We start from the raw sequence: 18,642 nt of genomic DNA, 5'->3' as shown, positions 1-18,642 counted from the left end.
AATAATTTTTATAAAAACGCAGTTGCTGACTGTGTCGTACATTCATGCAGCTTTATAAAACAAAGCAAATGATTACCATCAATTACAATAACCTCACTAGACAAGATAGCAATTAATCTAAGCTCTTCAGATAAGGACTGCTGCACTGTGCCAAGGAAAACGCTCAGCGTTAATGGACTTATCACGATCAGCAATGATAGATGGGGCAGATGGCAATGTGATTACTCATTGTCAACAAAATAAACACATGCTCTGTGTCTACCTGGGACCTCTCAGTGGATGGCCAAAAACAAAGGCCAAAGGTGGCTATGCAGATAGCACAAAATAAAAATACTATGTTCACCTACAGGATGGGAAATATTTACTTGAACTGGGGCTAACCGTCAGTGGAATCGGATTGGAGAACATATTCTTTAAGGAAATCATGGACTGTACAGAATTTCAGCATAAAAAGGCACATTAAAGCTAAAGGGATGTGAGTCACTTTTATGAAGTCCTCAAATTCCATTCCATGCTTAATAATTCCGGTGATGGGGATTTGCTGGTGTCAGAGGTAAACTCATTCCATTGACAGATAGTTTTTATAGTTAGAACATATATTCAGCCAAACTCCATTTTCCTCGAATGTTTACCCATTGATTCTAGTTCTTTCCCTCATACCACAAAGAAAATGCCAAACTCTTCTTGCTCACTACAGCCCTTTGGGTCTCTCAAAGGCCAAATGCCTATCCAACTGCTTTCCGTAAGAGATTGTTTTGGTGCTTCCAACATCCTGGTTTCTGGCAACGAAACGTACACCAGTTTACAGACCAGCCATACAAAGACCACTCCCACTGAGATGGAGGGGCTCGGAAAGAAATGGGATAGAGTTGGTGTGGTCTACCGAGGGCAAAGTCTAACTGGACTTCTGCTGAGGCTAATGCTCAAGTTTGCCTGGGAGCAATGGATGGGTGTGGCTCCCATGCTTGGGAAGCTGTTATCCAAGCCCCACAGTGTAGAAAGCACACAGCTTTGCTATTTCCAGAGGCCAGTTACCTCTGGGTGCTCCTCCTTCATTTTTGTATTGTATGGCTTTCTTAAGTCACGGTTTAAAAACTGGGATAATTTAGACAGAACTTGGGCTGAAACTGGCACAGTGGTCACTAACCGAAATCTCTTGGGGGGAATTTGTACAAATGTGCACACCCAGACCCCACTCCTGTAGATTGATTCAGTTGCTGTTGGTGAAGAACTCAAATGTGAATATTCTGACAATGATTCCCAGTTAATGCTGATTTGCAAATGCTTTCTTCATTGAGAACACTTAAGAATGAACTATTGAGGGTGTGTTTCACAAATCTCATTATCAGATTCTCCCGGGAACTTTTAAAATATGATTCCCTAGAGTGTCTGATACCTGTGGTTTGGGATAGGTCTAGAACAGTGGTTGGCAAACTGCGGCTCCGAGCTACATGTTCTTTGGCCCCTTAAGTGTGGCTCTTTCACAAAATACCACATCCTGGGCAAGTCTATTTTAAAAAAGTGGCATTAGAAGAAGTTTAAGTTGAATAAATTTGGCTCTCAAAAGAAATTTCTATTGTTGTTCTGTTGATATTTGGCTCTGTTGACTAATAATGAGTTTGCCGACCCCTGGTCTAGGAAAATGAACTCAATGACAGATCCAATTGTTATATGCTTTCCTTAAGGATTTTGGAAGCATTCATTTACTCCAAAATTGTAGTTCATATATCAATTATATTGCCCCCTTATTATATATTGAAGAACAAGCAACCTTAAGGAATTCTACAATGTAAAGATTTGGCCAAGTAAACATCTACATTTTTCATTCATTCTTTAAATAAATTCTTTCATAAATTCATTTTTACTCTGAGGCAATCTTGTGATAGGCACTGGCATGTAACAGTACAGTAAAAGAGGGAGAAAAAAAATAACAGCAAACAGATAAATGAGCAAGTAACTCAACAACTAAAATGATTAGAACTCTTAAAATAACATGTGGTTATCTGATTTTGAATATTTTCTCATTCAGATTGGCAGTCTCTAGTCATTCTTAATTCATGAGTTGTTGCCCTACCCTAGTTTAGGATCTGCAACTAGGGATTTTTGCATTACAGTGCCTTTGGCAGACTTCTCTAATTACTCCTAGAATTTCTGCTACACATTCTATTAGAAGGAGACCCATATTCCTGTCAGCCTTGTCCTCTATGCAGCCATTACTAACTGAAGATGTATGAAATCTATGCAAATCTTCCTCAATACTCAGTGCTCTGACTCATCTGGTGCCTTTGTTGTCCCTCATTTCTTGCTTTATCTTTGTTGTCTATCAACCATTGAGTACTAGTGCTCCTCACATTTGGAATCCCCGTTAATTTTCAAAGTAACCTGGAGAGCTGTCTAACTCAGCCTTAGAAAGATCAAACAGCCATCCAAGCTCATGCAATTAGTGTGTATCAAAGCAGGAGGTACAAACTCAGGTTCTCTGACTCCAAACATGATGCTTTTAAAATAGTTCTGCATTGCTCCTCTTCTCAGCCCAGTTTAAAGGTGAGGCGTCTTCTGATCCCTTCAAGCAAAATTTGCCAATTCTTCTTTGAGTTGGCCAGAGCCTTTGTACATCTCGATTACAGCGTGACATTCTACTTGAGTGATTTGAATATAGCACCCTCTGAGCTCCTCTGTGATAGGAGCTCTGTGGTTTTATTTGTTTTAATCTCGGTGTTCCTGGTAATGAGCAGAATGCCTACCTAGGAAGGTTCTCAATTAATGCATTTTTGAACAATTATTAAAATCTGGCCACTGGACTCATTAAGGTGGTGCATTCTTTCTCAGTGTATGGCCTTATGATGTCAAAAACAATGCCAGGTTTAAACATGTTCTTGATGAAATCCACTTTAAAACACCACATTATGATAATAATGAGATATATACTTTTGTTATTTCAGAGCCGTCTTGACATCAGTTATTGAGGACTCTTAAAAAGAAACCTCGTTACAGGATATTTAGCATGTAACCCCCCCCCCCCCCGGCCCCTTCTTGATAATCACTCTCAAGTGCAAGAGAGATCAAAGAAGTCAAATAAAACACACCCTGCTTGTCAAGTGTCACAACACAGATGCCATCTGCTTAAACTGTAGCTCTCATCCTATAATTGAGACTGTGGTTTGGCTCACTGCTGTGGCTTGCGTTTTTTTCTGGGTTGATGGTGGCATTCAGCGACACTCACCATTAATGGTAACTATTTAGTTGCCTGGCATATATTTCACAGCAAATTATACTTTTGTGCAAATAAGATCCATTCTACCAGAATGGAGAATTACGGAATCTATGTTATCATATGTGACATATGGGAGATTGAGTACCCAGATAGAAGAAAATGAAGATGAGCTTGAAAGGTAAAGGTTTAGGAAATAATGCTCCGGAAATGACTTAGGGCATGAGTCACAAGAAAGGTGCACCAAAGTTTCGGAAGGAAATGTTCCGTTTCATTGTGGACTTCCCTGGTAAACACTGGAAGCTCATTATAGACTTCCACATCAACTTGCAAAAGACAGAGGGAGAAAGAAGGTACCAATCTTCTTGTTTCACAGATTCAGAGAAACATTTCCTCCTGTTATCCCACCATGATATAAATAGGTACCAAATCTTACTAAGTTGCACTTAACCTTAGTTCCCGACAGCCCCACCTACCTCTCCAGAGAAGGCTTGTCCGTTGAGGAGGTGCTCTGACCCTTGGCTATCTTCACTCCCAAAGTGTAGCCGGATCTCCTCTAGCCGGTGGCTGTATGTCATGGGCCCTCCTGATATGTTGACCAAGTGCTCCTTGTCCAGGCGCAGAGACACGTGTCTTCCAGTATTGTACATGGTCCCACTGACCTGCAAGGCAACGGGCAACAGGTCAAGCAAGGCTCTCCTTCTTCCATTTCTCACCAAACCTAGCATGGTGCTTAGACCTATGCCTTTTGCTTCCTCCTAATGGGAGGACATTAGGTTGAATCCACATGTGGAATGGGGAGCAGCAGGCTCCCCAGAGTATTCCTGCACTACTTGGCTTCTATGGGACATTTTGTGCAGCATAAACCACATTATCATTTAGGACTTTGAGGTAGGAACTCAAAGGAGACCTCATCAACTATGACTAATATTTTGGACATTGCACCTTATAAAACATTGTCTTCTTACCATAAATACTTGGGATGTAGAAATGCTGCAAAAGTTCAAGTCTCAGATATGAGAAATTGGAGAAGCAGTCAGTAGGGGTTACATGCTACAAAGGCCAAATGAGAGACAAGGAAGCCAAAATGGATGAAGAGGAACAAAACATAGTGGGAGATGGAAGGCATAGGTCTGCAGTTTCAAGTGTCCAGTCCAGTGTGTCTTGGTTAAGTCCCTCTCTCACCTCTGCAACCAGACGCTGCACAGGATGAGAGCTCCGATTCTTCCTCAAAGCTGATGGCCTCAGTGTGAAGCTAAAGAGATTCATAGAAGCTTTCAAAGATTCCTAGACTCACTCCTCACTACAAGTCTATCTTGCTTCAGCCCTTGTGAAAAGCTAGCCTTACTGCTTGTGGTCCTTTTACTTCTCTTGTTTTTGACTTTGATGCTCAGCATCATTTTCCTATTACCTTAGCACCTCTCAACACTTGGTTCTAGAACACCAATTCTTACCTGTGACATTAACTGCCTTAGTCTTATGGGTCGACTTGGCTCGAGGAGCAGATCAAAAGCTCAAGGAAGACTTTGAGTGGGTCTGGATGGAATGTTCTAGGATATTGGATGCAGAACTACTTGCATTTTCCTCCTGTTTACTCTGGCCCCTTTGGGCCAGCCCTATGGATTCCTTAAGAGCTTCACATAACTTTTGATACCTTTATAGCACTAGCATTACCTGCTCCTCCACTGTTCTGACATTAGTCCTTTAAACAATCGGTTAGTTTAGTTCTGTCCAATGCTCACCGTGGCAGAGACAGTGATACTTGCCAAATACTCCATTGACTCATTATTCTACCATCTTGCCATAAGGTGGAGGCCATGTGACTGTGTTCATCATGAGCTATGAAGGGACATGACAAATGTCACTTCCAGGCTGAAACAATGAAACGCTTATGCATGATTCTCCAGCCTCTCTCTTTTTTGGCTGTATCAGCCAAGTGGGTGATGTAGAAATATGTAAATGTGGTGCAACTACAAGATGGAGCCTATGTCAGCCTGTGTCCCTGGCAGATTAAGTGCAGATTATAAAATGGCCAGAACTCTTCCCCTCCCCATATCTGTACACCCAACAGTGTGACTCTGTAACTGTTCTCATGAAGATAGGTGTCTATTTCTTTACCTCTTGAATTTGGCAAGCTTTTTCACTTGCATTGACCAATCACATGTAGTGGATGTAACATGCTACTTCTGAATGTAGTAAATCCTTACATGTGTTCTCCCTCCTTTTTGGAAACTTGAGACCTCCATGCAAATAAGCCTGAGCTAGCCTGCTGGAGGCTGACACCATAGTGGAAGCCATCCCAGGAGAAGCCATTCTAGACTGGCCATTCCATGGATCATCCACCAACTGACTGGCCTGGCCAAATCAACTTAGGCTGGTCCAGATCAGAAAGCAGGCCCACAGACCTATAGCCTTGGGAATGAAATAACTGGTTGTTGAAAGACCCTAAGTTTTTGGGTCATTTGTTAAGTAGCAAAAGTTAACTGGTACACACTATGTCAATCATTTTCTCTCTGCTATGATCTGGAACTACCAACAGAGACTCTGGACGGTCTCTGCTGAGTTCAGAACTGGAAAGTCACATGGGGACTAGACAGTCAATCTGCTAAGCAGATAGAGTCAGATCTAAGAGAGAGAAGAGAAAAGCAGATGTGCCAACAGTGACAGAGGAAACCATGCAGAGAGAGAAAGGGAATTGGAGAGAATAATGCCTGACCTTCAGAAACTCTTGGCATCTCCTTATTCCTGAGAGAGACCTGAGCTGTACTTTCTCAGATAATTTACCAATAAATTATTTTTTTCCTTAGGTTATCTATTCCTTGCAACCAAATGATCCCTGTCAAACACTCCATTCCTGTTCTCCAGTCTCAAATAAATACATATTTAGTCAGTATAACATGAGAATTTATATACAGACCTATGGTTAGAACAGCTCAAGGAAATGAAAATCATCCAGAACCACTTACCCAATAAGCACCACTAATATTTTAGTGTATGTACTCTTCACACTCATAACTCTATATACCCATATTTTAATGAAATTATTTTTTGTTATAGAGAAATTATTTTTCACATGTATGATTCTATATATAAATACATATAATTATATATAATGTATTAATGTAATATTAGCATAAATATATATTATTTTTACTAACATGAATATTTCTGGTTATTAACTGTTCTTCTTAATAACACTTTGCAATAACTGTATAATATTCTTCTATAAAAACATATAACTTATTATTGAAGCTTTCCATCCTCTCCATATTTTCACTATTGTACAAAAATAATGCATGAACATACTTATAAATAATAGTTTCACTAAAACAGTGCTATTTCATTAGGCAAATTCTGGGTGTAATGGTGTACACATCATCACAGTGCTTACTATCTAGTGCCACATCCATCTGCTATGGAGAGTATATCTCACAGAGCAGGGCTGGATCTCTCTAATTCTCTTCAAACGACATGAAGAACAGAACCATAGGATTCATGGGCACTGATGGTATGCAAGGCAGCATAAGAAGAGCTGCTCTGAATTCTTATAGGACATATGCTCTGTCCCACTGCCCAGATATCTTGGGCTTCCCTGCACTTCTAGGGATGCTTTCATCTGGGTCTGTTTCAAGTTCCTAAAAAAACTGTTATTCACTGAATCAAGCCAGTGACTGAATGTCATACACTTGTCTGCATTTTTGCAATACTTAGAAACACACATTGGCACATATTTGATGGAAGAATCAAGGACTCTTGAATCAAAATATTCCAAATCTGTCTCTCAGTGACCTTTCAGTGAATTATTTTATTTATTTATTATTATTTTTTAATTCTCACTTGAGGACATGCTTAGAGAGAGAGGAAGGTGAGTGGAGAAACAGAGAGAAAGAGAGAGAGAGAGAGAGAGAGAGAGAGAGAGAGAGAGAGAGAGAGAGAGAGAGAGAGAGAGAGAGAGAGAGAGATATCAGTTGCCTTCTATATGTGCTCCAACTGGGGACTAAATTTGCAGCCCAGATATATGATCTGACCGGGAATAAAATTGGTGACCTTTCAGTGAACAGAATGATGGTTCAACCAACTGAACCACTCTGCACTCTACAGCTTCAGTTTCCTTAACTGTAAGGTAGAGATAAGAAAATTTCCCCCATGGAAACAAAGGATAAAAGAAGTATGAGGTATGTAGAAAACAAATGTCAAAATGACAAAAGTAAATCTAGCCTTATCAGTAATTACTTTATGTGTAAATGATTCTACCTATGTGAGGTAACTAGAGTAGTCAAAATCATAGAGATAGGGAGTAGAATGGTGGTTGTCCGGGGCAGGAGGTAAGGAAAAATGGGGAGTTATTGCTTAATAGGCTTAAATATTCAGTTTTGCAAGATGAAGAGTTCTGGAGATGAATGGTTGCAGAACCTGAAGGTACTTAATACCACTAAAGTGTACATGTAAAAAATGGTTAGGATGGTACATTTTATAGGTGTATTTTATTACCATATAAAACTGGGAAAAATGACCCCAATGAGGTTGTGGTGAGAATTAAATAAAAAAGACATGTTTTCATTCTTCCCCTTTCCTTAATTTTGACGTGTTGCATGGGTGCCTAGCTGATGTTGAAGGACCCATGTTGATCTTCCATACATCCTGAGCCTGGTGGGATCCAGTGCTGCTTGCTAAGCATCACAATGAAGCACTTTAATTGTTCTGCATTGTAATGAGTCACTTGTTTCCCATTTCGGATTTTAAAACTCCAGGCATGAGATGCATTCAAAATCATTTTGCAGGCCATGAAGCAAAACAAAACCAGGGTCGTCAGGAATAAAACACTGCACCTTCTAGTTCTTGACGCAACTTCTAGACCCCTTCTACTTACATGACTCTATATTTATTCATTCGTTTGTTCATTTGTTTATTCCTTTGTTCATTCATTCATTCATTCACTCATTATTTTGTCAGCAATTCATACAATATTCAATATATGTGACTATGCACTAGGAGCTAGGAATTGTGTGGAGTAAAACCGGGCATGCTCCCTGCCCTCATGGAACTCACACTTTCCATTATGTAGAGACCACAGTGGGGGAAGGAAGTGATAGGAAATCGATTTGAAATTCCACCACTTGTCTATGTGTTCTTATAATTAGATGCAACACCCCCTTATACCACCCTTTCCCCAGACACCAAAATAACATTAATTTGTATTAATCAAAAAAAGCTAGGCGGCTTGGGTATGGTTTGTTGCACTTTAATTTAAAAATAAAGGCTTGACAACATTATGTATGATATCTAACGGTGCATCTGCACTGTAGTAATTAACATTGCAGCAGTGTCATTTCATCTGTGATGCTAATTACTGTGTTTCAATGAACTATGCTGGTGCACAGCACATTGACAAAGCTGTATGATGCAGATCAGGAAACGGAGTGAATGAAGAAGTTGATGCTGCAGTGGATCTCCAGGAGGCCTCTGGCTGCCTCCCAGTTCTCCTTTGTGTCCTATTTCAATCCACTGAGAAATGAGGAGAGAGGTGTATGGGATGCCCATTCTACAAACGAGGGAAGTAAGTGCGGTTGGTGAATGCCCAGTGACTTTTTCGGAATCACACAGTTGGCAGTGAGGTAAACCCAGGTCGTTGGATTCTACATCTAATGAGCCTGATATGAGAAATGCGACAATCTCAGCTCATAGAAACTATGTCAGGAGTTTTCATTTCTTCTCCAGTCTGGAGATTCAGGGCAGAGGAAACAGAATCCCACTTATGTAAAAGGAAGAGGTGGTCAACTGACTTGCAAAAGAGCTACCTGCATTCTCAGCACAGTTGGGTAGGAAAGGCAAGGTGGAGGGCACCCGCAGATTCTGAGGACTCACTACATGTCAGCTAGCATGCCGCTTTATAGGTCAGGAAACTAGGTACACATAGGCTAAGAACTCAACTCAAAGGTACAAGGGAAGTAGGTGACAAGACTGACACTCAGAAGAAGTCTTTAAGAGCCAAAGTTCACGGTCTTCCCACTGTCTCAGAGAGCAACTTCAAAGCCACCAGAGAGAGGCTGCCTTCTATGTCTCAGTGACTTTGTAAATTCAGACATTGAATAATGGTCTTTTTATTTATCGTATTTTCCGGCGTATAAGACGACCCCCTAACTTTACAGTTAAAACGTAGGTTTAGGCCTATATTCGCTGTATAAGACTACCCCCCACTTGCGAGGCAACACAAGTTCTTTTTTTAATAGACCGCCTCTCTGACTCTGGCCAATCTGAGCAGGCTTTTTACTAGAACACAGTGTAGTTTCGGGTACAGAACATGTACACTGTGTTGTAGTAAAAAGCCTGCTCAGATTGGCCAGAGTCAGAGAGGCGGTCTATTAAAAAAAGAACTGGTGTTGCCTCGGAAGTGGGGGGTAATCTTATACAGCGAATATAGGCCTAAACCTACGTTTTAACTGTAAAGTTAGGGGGTCGTCTTATACGCAGGAAAATACGATAAATAAAAAGACCATTATTCAATGTCTGAATTTACAAAGTCACTGAGACATAGAAGGCAGCCTCTCTCTGGTGGCTTTGAAGTTGCTCTCTGAGACAGTGGGAAGACCGTGAACTTTGGCTCAGAAAGACTTCTATATGCCGGGAAATACGGTATTTTCTATATAGAGTTGGCACAGGCCTTGTTCACTTGCAACACAAGAGTGATGGCATTCTTGTCTTTGGGATACAGTCTCATTTCGCAGATCGTCTTTGACTACAATTTGAGGGGACACAATGGGCTGACATCCACAAGAGACGCAGTGATTGTGGTGTATTCCAGGCCTTGTACTTTGCAGCTTCAATTAATACTTGCAGTGTCATGTGAGAAAGGGATTATTATTCATATTCTACAGGGGAAGACATGGAGGCGCAGAGAGATTAAATGATTTTACACGAAGCTCCAGTTAGAAGTCAGCAGAGTCAGAATTCCAGCCTAGGCCTATCTGATTTCACACTCTACAGCTCTTGAAAGAGAAGTCAGAATTAGGCAGAGAGTGTTAGTGAAATCATGTAGTTCATAAGGGATTGTGGCTAAACTCTTAAAGCCCATGGGTGTACATGTTTGGGTTAAATTTGGCCAGGCCTGGCCACAATACTCTTGGGGGATTCAAGATCCGGGATAGCAAGGGGAATCCCAGCCCCCACTTGCTTGGAGTTGAGAGATGGATCATACATACCTGCCTATCCAAATGCAAGTAGGTGGCTGAGCCCATAATGTTGGCTCAGCGCCTAGCGGAGTTAGTGAAGAAGGTCCGACAACCATGTCATATAAATTAGGTGTCCTTTCTTTGAGACCAAGGTTTCCTATTATGTGTCTCTGACTACTCTGCTGAGGTGTGTAATAGGCCTTCTTTGAATAAAATTAGTGAGCCTAAGAGATTTAAGAACAGCACTTAGTCTGGTTTCCCGCAGAGCAGCTCAAGATGCCAAGGGGTTGACTTGTAAAGGCTGAATACAAGGAGCCAGAGGGCTGCTTGCTCCCATGGGCACTCCAGGGGCATCACTGCCAGGAGAAACAACTAGAGTCAAATAATTGGCCTCACTGCAGCATAGCACATATACAGACTGGCAAAATTAGGGTAGTGTGGATTCTAGAGCTGAAAGGACTTCAGAGAAAATGAAGCCCAATCTCTTACTCAATAAGCCAGGAAACAGACACCCAGAGAGATAAAGACTTATCTAGGGTTGTACAACAAGTAAGTGGCAGACCCAAGACTAGAAATCACATTTCCCTATTCTCTTATCTCCAACCCCCTTTAAATTACTGTATGTTGAGGGTACAGAGCAGACTGACGTGGGAGTTAGAAATGCTCTAGTACAAAGGGTGTGTATATGTGAATGCCATAGAAAAAAAATTCAACCTGACATCTGGACATAGCATTACCTGATAGGATTCATTTGAGTATGGGGCCCAGATGTTTTATGCTATGAACATTTCAGAGCAATGATTGAAATGGAGGGGATTAGATGTAGAAGAGAGAGATGGGGGTAAAGGATGTGGAGCTTTGGGAGAAGGCATTTTTGTACTGCAGCTTTCAAAGAAAGCAGGAGATAAATATTTGGAGCTCTTGGGTTGCAGCTGTTAGGAAGAAAGTGGCTGAGACGAGAGTAAGGAAGAAAATAAAACCCGACCAGAGTGATCTGCTTTGAGTTGCCATAGATGGAGTTGTGTAGGAGGGTTGAAGAAGTACTTCCAAGATCTCACCCACCACTCTTAACCCTGGAGGGCGGATAGAGGTTTCTTCCTTAGCAATGCCAAGTTTATTCTAGTCTTTCTCTAACCCATCAATATGAGTCAGCCTGCTTTTCCTATGCAAAGAGACTAAGATTTTGGAGTCAACAACGAAAGACCAGATGAAATGATCTCATGGGCTTTATTGTGACATTAGTCCTATTATTATGAGGATAAAATGAAACCTATGTATGGCGATGCTGACTCTTCAAACAACAAACAATTCCTTTGCAAACTCTACAGGGATGCTAGGCAGTACCACTGCAATGAAGCAGCTCTTGCCATGATTGGTGCTGGTGCTTAAGACCAGAGGAACGGAGATCAGGTATGAAAGAAATTGCCTGGTCCACAAAGGTGTGGGCCATGTGAAGAAAATCTCTTCATCCTCCATCTTCCTCAAGGGGCCATTGGGCAGGTGGCTCCCTATGAGTTGGGCATGCTCTTACCAAACATAGATGTTGGTACTGAGCTCTTTACCTATACCTCAGCCTTGCCCAGTCTCTGGCCAGGGTCGGGGGACCCCAGAGAAAAGTGTCTGGAATGAGTTTTTCCCTTTTAGTCCTGGATTATGGGTTTCCAGGAGTGAGTCCCATGAACTACTTGTCTATTAAGCCACTGCTACCAACCAATGATTTTTACTATTAATTTAATTGTCTATAACAGTGGTTGGAAAACAGCTCTATTGACTAATCAGTTTGTTTGCTGCTCTATTGACTAATGGGTTTGCTGAACACTGGTCTATCATAATAAAAGCATAATATTCTAGTTAGACCAGACATCCTTCTGGACGTCCTTCCGATGACCTTCCGGATGAAGCTGGGGCTGTGAGGAAAGCCCGGGCCCCGGGTGCTAGCAGTTGGAGGGAAGCCCAGGTCCCAGGTGCCAGAGGGAAGCTGGTGCCAGCGGCCAGGGGGAAGGAAGGCCTACTCTTGCACGAATTTCATGTATTGGCCTCTAGTATTTAAATAATATTTTTTAAAATATATTTTATTGATTTTGAACAGAGAGGAAGGGAGAGAGATAGAGAGCTAGAAACATCGATGAGAGAGAGTCATCGATCAGTTGCCTCTTGCACACCCCCTACTGGGGATATGCCCGCAACCAAGGTACATGCCCCTGACCGGAATCGAACCAGGGTCCCCTCAGTCCCCAAGCCGATGCTCTATCCATCGAGCCAAACCGGTCCCGGCTAAATAATTTAACATTTAAGTAAAATGTAATAATTTGTCTTGTGTCTCCTTAGGTGCTTTATAAATATTTACAATTCCTACACAAAATCTACAAGGTAGGTGTGATCTTCACGTTTTCCAGCTGAGATAACGGATGGCACACAAAGGATTAGGTGACACCCCAATGACTGTGCATCTGAGATGTCACACTGTTGTCTACTTTTCACCCCGTGCATGTTTCAGAAGCTCTCTAGGGTAATGAACATTTCCTGTGCCCTGGAAGAGAGACTCAGGGTCTTAAACTGCTAAATATCATCCACAACCTAAATGCAAACAGGGCCCCCACCTCTGGTACACTTTTTTTGGATTCACCATGGTGGCCATTCAGTACTACAGCCCTTAACAAGTGATGGGTGACCGTGAAAAAAGACACTTATTTATAGAAACAGCATGAATCCTTTCTAGAAGCAAGCAACCAAGGGAATTACATTTTCTGAGTAGAGGTCACATCTAGATGTACTGCTGCTGCTACCACGCTGACATCACTAGCTTCTATTGTACTCTATGTGAATGCGGCTGTGCATGCATTAGCAACTCGATCCTTGCCACTGCCCATGAAGCAGATAGTTTTATTGCCAGCATCCTGATGAAGAAACTGAGATTGAGTGAGGGTACACAGGTCACAGAGCTGTAAGTCTCAGAGACAATATACAGGAAAGAGCCTGTGTGGACTGCAGACTGAGCTGCTGTATTGGCTCTGAGGAGGGAGAAATGACTTCCATTTAGGAGCACTAATGATGTTTCCCCAAAGGGGCTGGCATTGAACATGGGCCTTGGAGAAGGTGAGATGCAGATGTCCAGAGATGCTTAGATTAGGGGAGTAGCCTCAAAAAAGACTGGGGATGGGAAAATGCAAGGTGTGCAAAGAAAATGGTAGAAGTAACGAGGCAGTGTCACCGGAGTAATTCAATCATGAGCACCCAAGGGTGGGGTGGCACAGGTAACTGAGACAGGAGGTACTGGACCCCCGGATGGTGCTTTACATAGCTCATCTCATTTACTTTTCAGCAAAACCTGTGAGATAGGGCATATTACTATTTCTGTGTTACAAATGAGCACAGGGCTCTGAGAGGTTAGATAACTTACCTAGGTCATTCCTGTCCCACTCTTTGCACTATTATATTAGAGAAGGACACTATTCCCCCCAAAATAACTTCCTGCTGGCACGCTCTGCTCTACCACACCGATTCTCCCAATTTTCCACAGTTCAATATCAGAGAGCATCCCCACCGGGGAACCTCCTCTTATTGCCTATCATCACCACCACCACCATCTTCGCCATCCATATTAACCTTCTCCTCCCTCCTCCCCGGTCTCTGATAATAGGAACAAACTGGAAAAATCAGCAATCAACAAAAGCCCAATGCAATGAGTAAGTAGCTGATGGCATCAACTAGAATCTCATCTTGGGGATGAGAAGATAAATACCACAATAACCCAAATCTCAGAAATACATGGCTCAATTTTATGCAACTGATATGCCATTTCATGGATCCAAAGCAACAGTTACATCAGCCAATTTATGACCTTAATATAGTAAAGTGCCTACTGAGGGAAGGCAGGGAAGCCTGTGTGCTGGGGGATGCTTTGCTGATGCTTTCCTTCAACCAGCTTTCTGGGGGACCAGCATGGGGCAGCAGATAGTACTCTTCCCTTCCATCCATGACAAAACTATTGAGTGGCTCCAGAGTTGTTTGTACAATTGATTCAGCTGATATTATGAGAGCGTACATGCCAGAGAAGTCAGAGGACATTAAATGCACTGCTATGCTCCTGTTTCCTGCAAGCAGAAGACAGTCTTAAACCCAGAGGGTCCAAAAAACCATCTAATCCAGCGGTCGCCAACCGGTGGTCCGTGGACCACTGGTGGTCCGTGAGGTTAGAGAGATTAGATTCTAATCCTTTCATACACCCCACTTTTGTCCCAATTCCATCATTCTAGCCCATTGAAAACCTGGACAGGTGTTATTTATTTATTTTTAAACAAGGAAGTGTTCTCTTGGCATCTTTTGGCTATGTCAACTGTCTCCCCTAGATTTTTTATGGTCAAAGAACTTAAAATATAGCAAAACCTATTTTCACTACTTTCTTGATTTTCTCTCTCTCTCTCTTCACACACACACTCACAGAAACTCTCTTCTTTGTCTCTGACATATAATCATTCAACCATTATAAAAAGGCCACCACTAAAAAGCCTCTATAATGTACCCCCTTCTCTCTGTCTCCACAACCACTACTTCATCTTATTCTGTCCTGTTATTTTATGTTGTCCTCTCCTCTCCACTTCCCCAGTCACTGCCTAATTTAAGCCCTTGTGTTACTGCATCTCCTCAAATCCCAGGTGCCACAGACTGTCAGATTTTGTCCCACAACAGAGAGAGAAAATGCTACCAATAAAATAATGACACAGCATTGTTTGTAGGAGGCATCCTCAAGAGATGTTAAAATATAAAAGGAATTGTGCACCTTAAACATTGATGGTACACAGTATCTCAATGACATAACCTTGCAATCATCTCTCCCACAATCTTGTATGGGCACAGCAGGGCCTTTGTAATTGGGCCACATCCTATAGCTTAGGGGTGTCGAACTCAATCAGAGAAGGGGCCAAAATCTAAAATCCAGCCTAAATCGCGGGCCGAATGGTTTACTGAACAGTCATAAACTGTCATTGTGATGGAAACGCAGCAGAGTGCAGTGATGACAGCGCGGTGCGGGCCACATTGCAAGGCCTGGCAGGACGGATTTGGCCCGCGGGCCTTGTGTTTGACACATGTGCTATAGCTCCTTTTCCTCCACTTGGCAAATCCCTTCTCACCCTTGCTGACCATCTTCTCAAAGTCCTTGGGGACCCCACAGATGAAGTGATGATGCTTCCCTATGCTCCCATGGCATTCCGAACGTTCTCACGTGGATTAACATCTACATATTACTTTGTGATTATCTGCTTAGGTGTTTCCCCCCCAAGGGCTATGAGGAATCTGAGGACAGGCTGCATGTCTCCTTCACCTCAATATCTCTGTCCCTGGTCTATAGCAAGTCCTCAATGAGATTCCAGGGTGGGGAACCTTTTTTCTGCCAAGGGCCATTTGGATATTTATACCATCATTTGAGGGCCATACAAAATTATCAACTTAAAAATCAGCCTGCTATATTTGGCCAAACATTTAATTAACTCACTCTCAATGCCTTGGCAGGGCCAGATCAAATGATTTTGTAGGCCTTATATGGCCCGTGGGCCAGACATTCCCCACCCTTGATAGATATACTGAATACAGCTGAAAACTGCATGATGTTCATTGCTTCTGAGTACAGCCACCAGAGGGCAGTGTGGAACCATTCTGTGGCCAGAGCTGCTGTTTCCCAGGAATCTAGGTTGCAGAGGTTGAAGGAAGCTGGGCCTCCTGTGGGCAAACTGGCTGGGAGCCTAGGAGGCTCCATAGCTCTAAGGGTGCTCCTGCCATTCTGCAGATTCTACCTTGAGGATGCTCCTTGAATCCCCGTATCGCTTGCCAAGCCCCTACCACTAGGTGCTTCTGGGTGGCTGCCTGAGCACATTTCTTTCATAAGAGCCCAACACTCTTCCCAGCTTTCCATCCTGAGCAGAAGGGGGACGCCGTGGAGAGGGAAAGAAATACCTCCGGAACATTCTCATTTCTAATAAACACAGGCTTGCCATGAAGGGCCTGCAGTATAATTGCTCCACTTTGAAGAACAACAGGTAGCAGCATCAATATTTGATTTTTAAAAGGTTGTGCGCAAGGTTTTAAATATTAAAGATAAAGGCAAAGTCTCAGATCGTCTTTTCATCTCAGCAGTTGAAGCATTTTAAACGGAAAATGGTGCTAATGAGCAGAGTAAGACGGTGTACCCATCAAGTGGCATCTGGTTGCAGTGAAGCAAAATCATTTTGAGGTGGGGGTGGGGCCGGGATGGGGAGCCATAGCTGCACGAGGGAAGTTTTCTGTTCATTATTCCTGTAATGAGCGAAAAATAACACAACCACCAGAGTAACTTCCTTCCATCTCATAGCGGGCTGTTTAGTTCCCTCTATGAGTGGTCTGGGACAGGCTGCGAGAAAACCTCATAAATTAACTATCCAACTTCCTGCCTAATGAGCCCAATATGTCAATTTCCAGTGATCAGAATGATGCAATTCAATAAAGCACAGTTCATTTTGTAAGGAAATATACTTTTAATAGGGAGAACGGCAGGGTCACGGGCCTCCTGAGATCATTACGGGCCAGAGGAATTAGCGGCATGGAGCTGCACTCACTGTCTGGAGACACCCCCTGGGGTTTGTGTGGCAGATATTGTCTTTCAGGGACAATAAATTCCTTCATTATGTTTCCATTCCTGCATTAATGCAGCCATCTCCGATTTACTTGTAACCAAGAAGGCGGGTTATTCCTGAAACTTGGCATTTAATGCTAATGAGTGCTAGCAAGTCAGGCTGCTCTGTGTGTGTGTTTGTGTGTGTGTGTGTGTGTGTGTGTGTGTGTGTGTGTGTGAGAGAGAGAGAGAGAGAGAGAGAGAGAGAGAGAGAGAGAGAGAGAGAGAGAGAGAGAGGCGGCGGGAGGGGGGTTCAGGCAATCCAACAGGACAGTCAGGAACCTGGGAGATCACTGGGATAGGGTAGGGCCTGGAGGACTGAGATGGCTCAGGCCAGCCAGCCAAATGGATGAATTTCTGGAAATGTCAGGAGTAGATAGCCTGAGAGCCCTTACATCACAGCTGAAAAGAGAAGCTGAGCTGACTAGCAGGGAAGTAGTACCAAGTAGACATCCAGACCGAAAAGGCAGGGGGTCCTTTGGTAAAGCAGATAGGACTCAGTAAAAAAAAAGTGAGAGTTCTGGGCAGCAGAAGCCTGTAGGACCCAGTCTCAGAAGCCAGAAAGGGTGATGGAAACTCCTGCTGATTCAGAGTTGCCTATGCAGTGTAGGATGCTCTGGGGACTTCCTGGTGATGGAGCCCAAAGGCAGCCAGCCCATGGGTGTCTCTTTAAGAGGCTGCACCTTGAGACACCACCTTTACGACCAAGGACTCCACAGTCAGGCTTGTTGGAATTGCTCGGTTCTGTAATCTGCACCCAAGAGTGAAAGGTACCATTTGTTTTAATGGCAGAGGTAGGTGGGATGAATTTCACAGTCTCCATGTGGGAACAGATGATCCTCTAATATGTTACCCAATCATGATGGCAAGCTCTGCTTTGGAGGGAAAAACAAACAGGGAAGGCGAGGTCCCCTGGCATCCTTCAACATGACTCTAGGGTAGCGGGTAGGCAATGCAGCAGGAGAGAGGACAGCTCCTGGCATCTGTCTGGTTCAAGTTCTGACTCCTGCTCTTAGCTGGGTGGTGTTGGGTAGGTTGCTTAACTCTCCGAGCTGCAGTTTTCTTAACTGACATTTAATTTGCTGGCAATCTCTCTATTTCAAGAGAGATGGGAAGATATGTAAATATGTCCATTTGCTTACTGTTGCTTAGTTTTGATTTCTCTAACATCAAAGATAAGAGGAGTAAGTTTCAGGCAGTATCAGGATTCTCTCCCTTAAAGCAATTCTTATCTAAAATGGGACTTAGCTACCAAAGTAAGGCTCTGCTAATTTGAGTAACTTGGAAATAAATTTGTGAAAAGAGGATTCTCCCATGAGTCAGAGGGCTGAGAGGATAATACATTAATTAGGGGAGTGCTTCCTTAAGGTGAGATACGGATGGTGCCAAGTTCAACCTTCTGCAAACTGAGATCCCTGATGGGCAATGGCAGGCAATGCTCATCTGTTTGACCTGTCCTTGAAATGAGACCCCTGGTGGCCCGGGACCAGTAGCAGGTACCTTGGCAAGGATTTTCCACTGTTAAAACAACTCTCTCCTTTGGCTTTTGACACTGACCTTGTGTTGGCCTTCGACTATACTCAGCTAATGTGCATAGAACATTTACTACCTGCAAA

The 18,642-nt window shown here is 42.9% G+C and overlaps 1 protein-coding gene across 3 annotated transcripts in view; it reads right to left on the bottom strand.

Moving 5' to 3' along the window:
• The window catches only part of CA10 (carbonic anhydrase 10), a 366,676-nt gene that overhangs the window by 75,225 nt on the left and 272,809 nt on the right, over positions 1–18,642 (bottom strand). For all 3 annotated transcript variants that reach the window (XM_036454245.2, XM_036454246.2, XM_045587356.1), the window contains exon 5: positions 3,688–3,873. In XM_036454245.2, the coding sequence (XP_036310138.1) occupies positions 3,688–3,873 (186 nt within the window). The remainder of the gene's footprint in view (positions 1–3,687; positions 3,874–18,642) is intronic.

The sequence above is a fragment of the Pipistrellus kuhlii genome, unplaced genomic scaffold (genome assembly GCF_014108245.1).
Source record: "Pipistrellus kuhlii isolate mPipKuh1 unplaced genomic scaffold, mPipKuh1.p scaffold_m20_p_28, whole genome shotgun sequence".
NCBI lineage: Eukaryota > Metazoa > Chordata > Mammalia > Chiroptera > Vespertilionidae > Pipistrellus > Pipistrellus kuhlii.
Note: the sequence above shows the minus strand (reverse complement) of the source record. Positions and strands in the feature narration are given on the sequence as shown.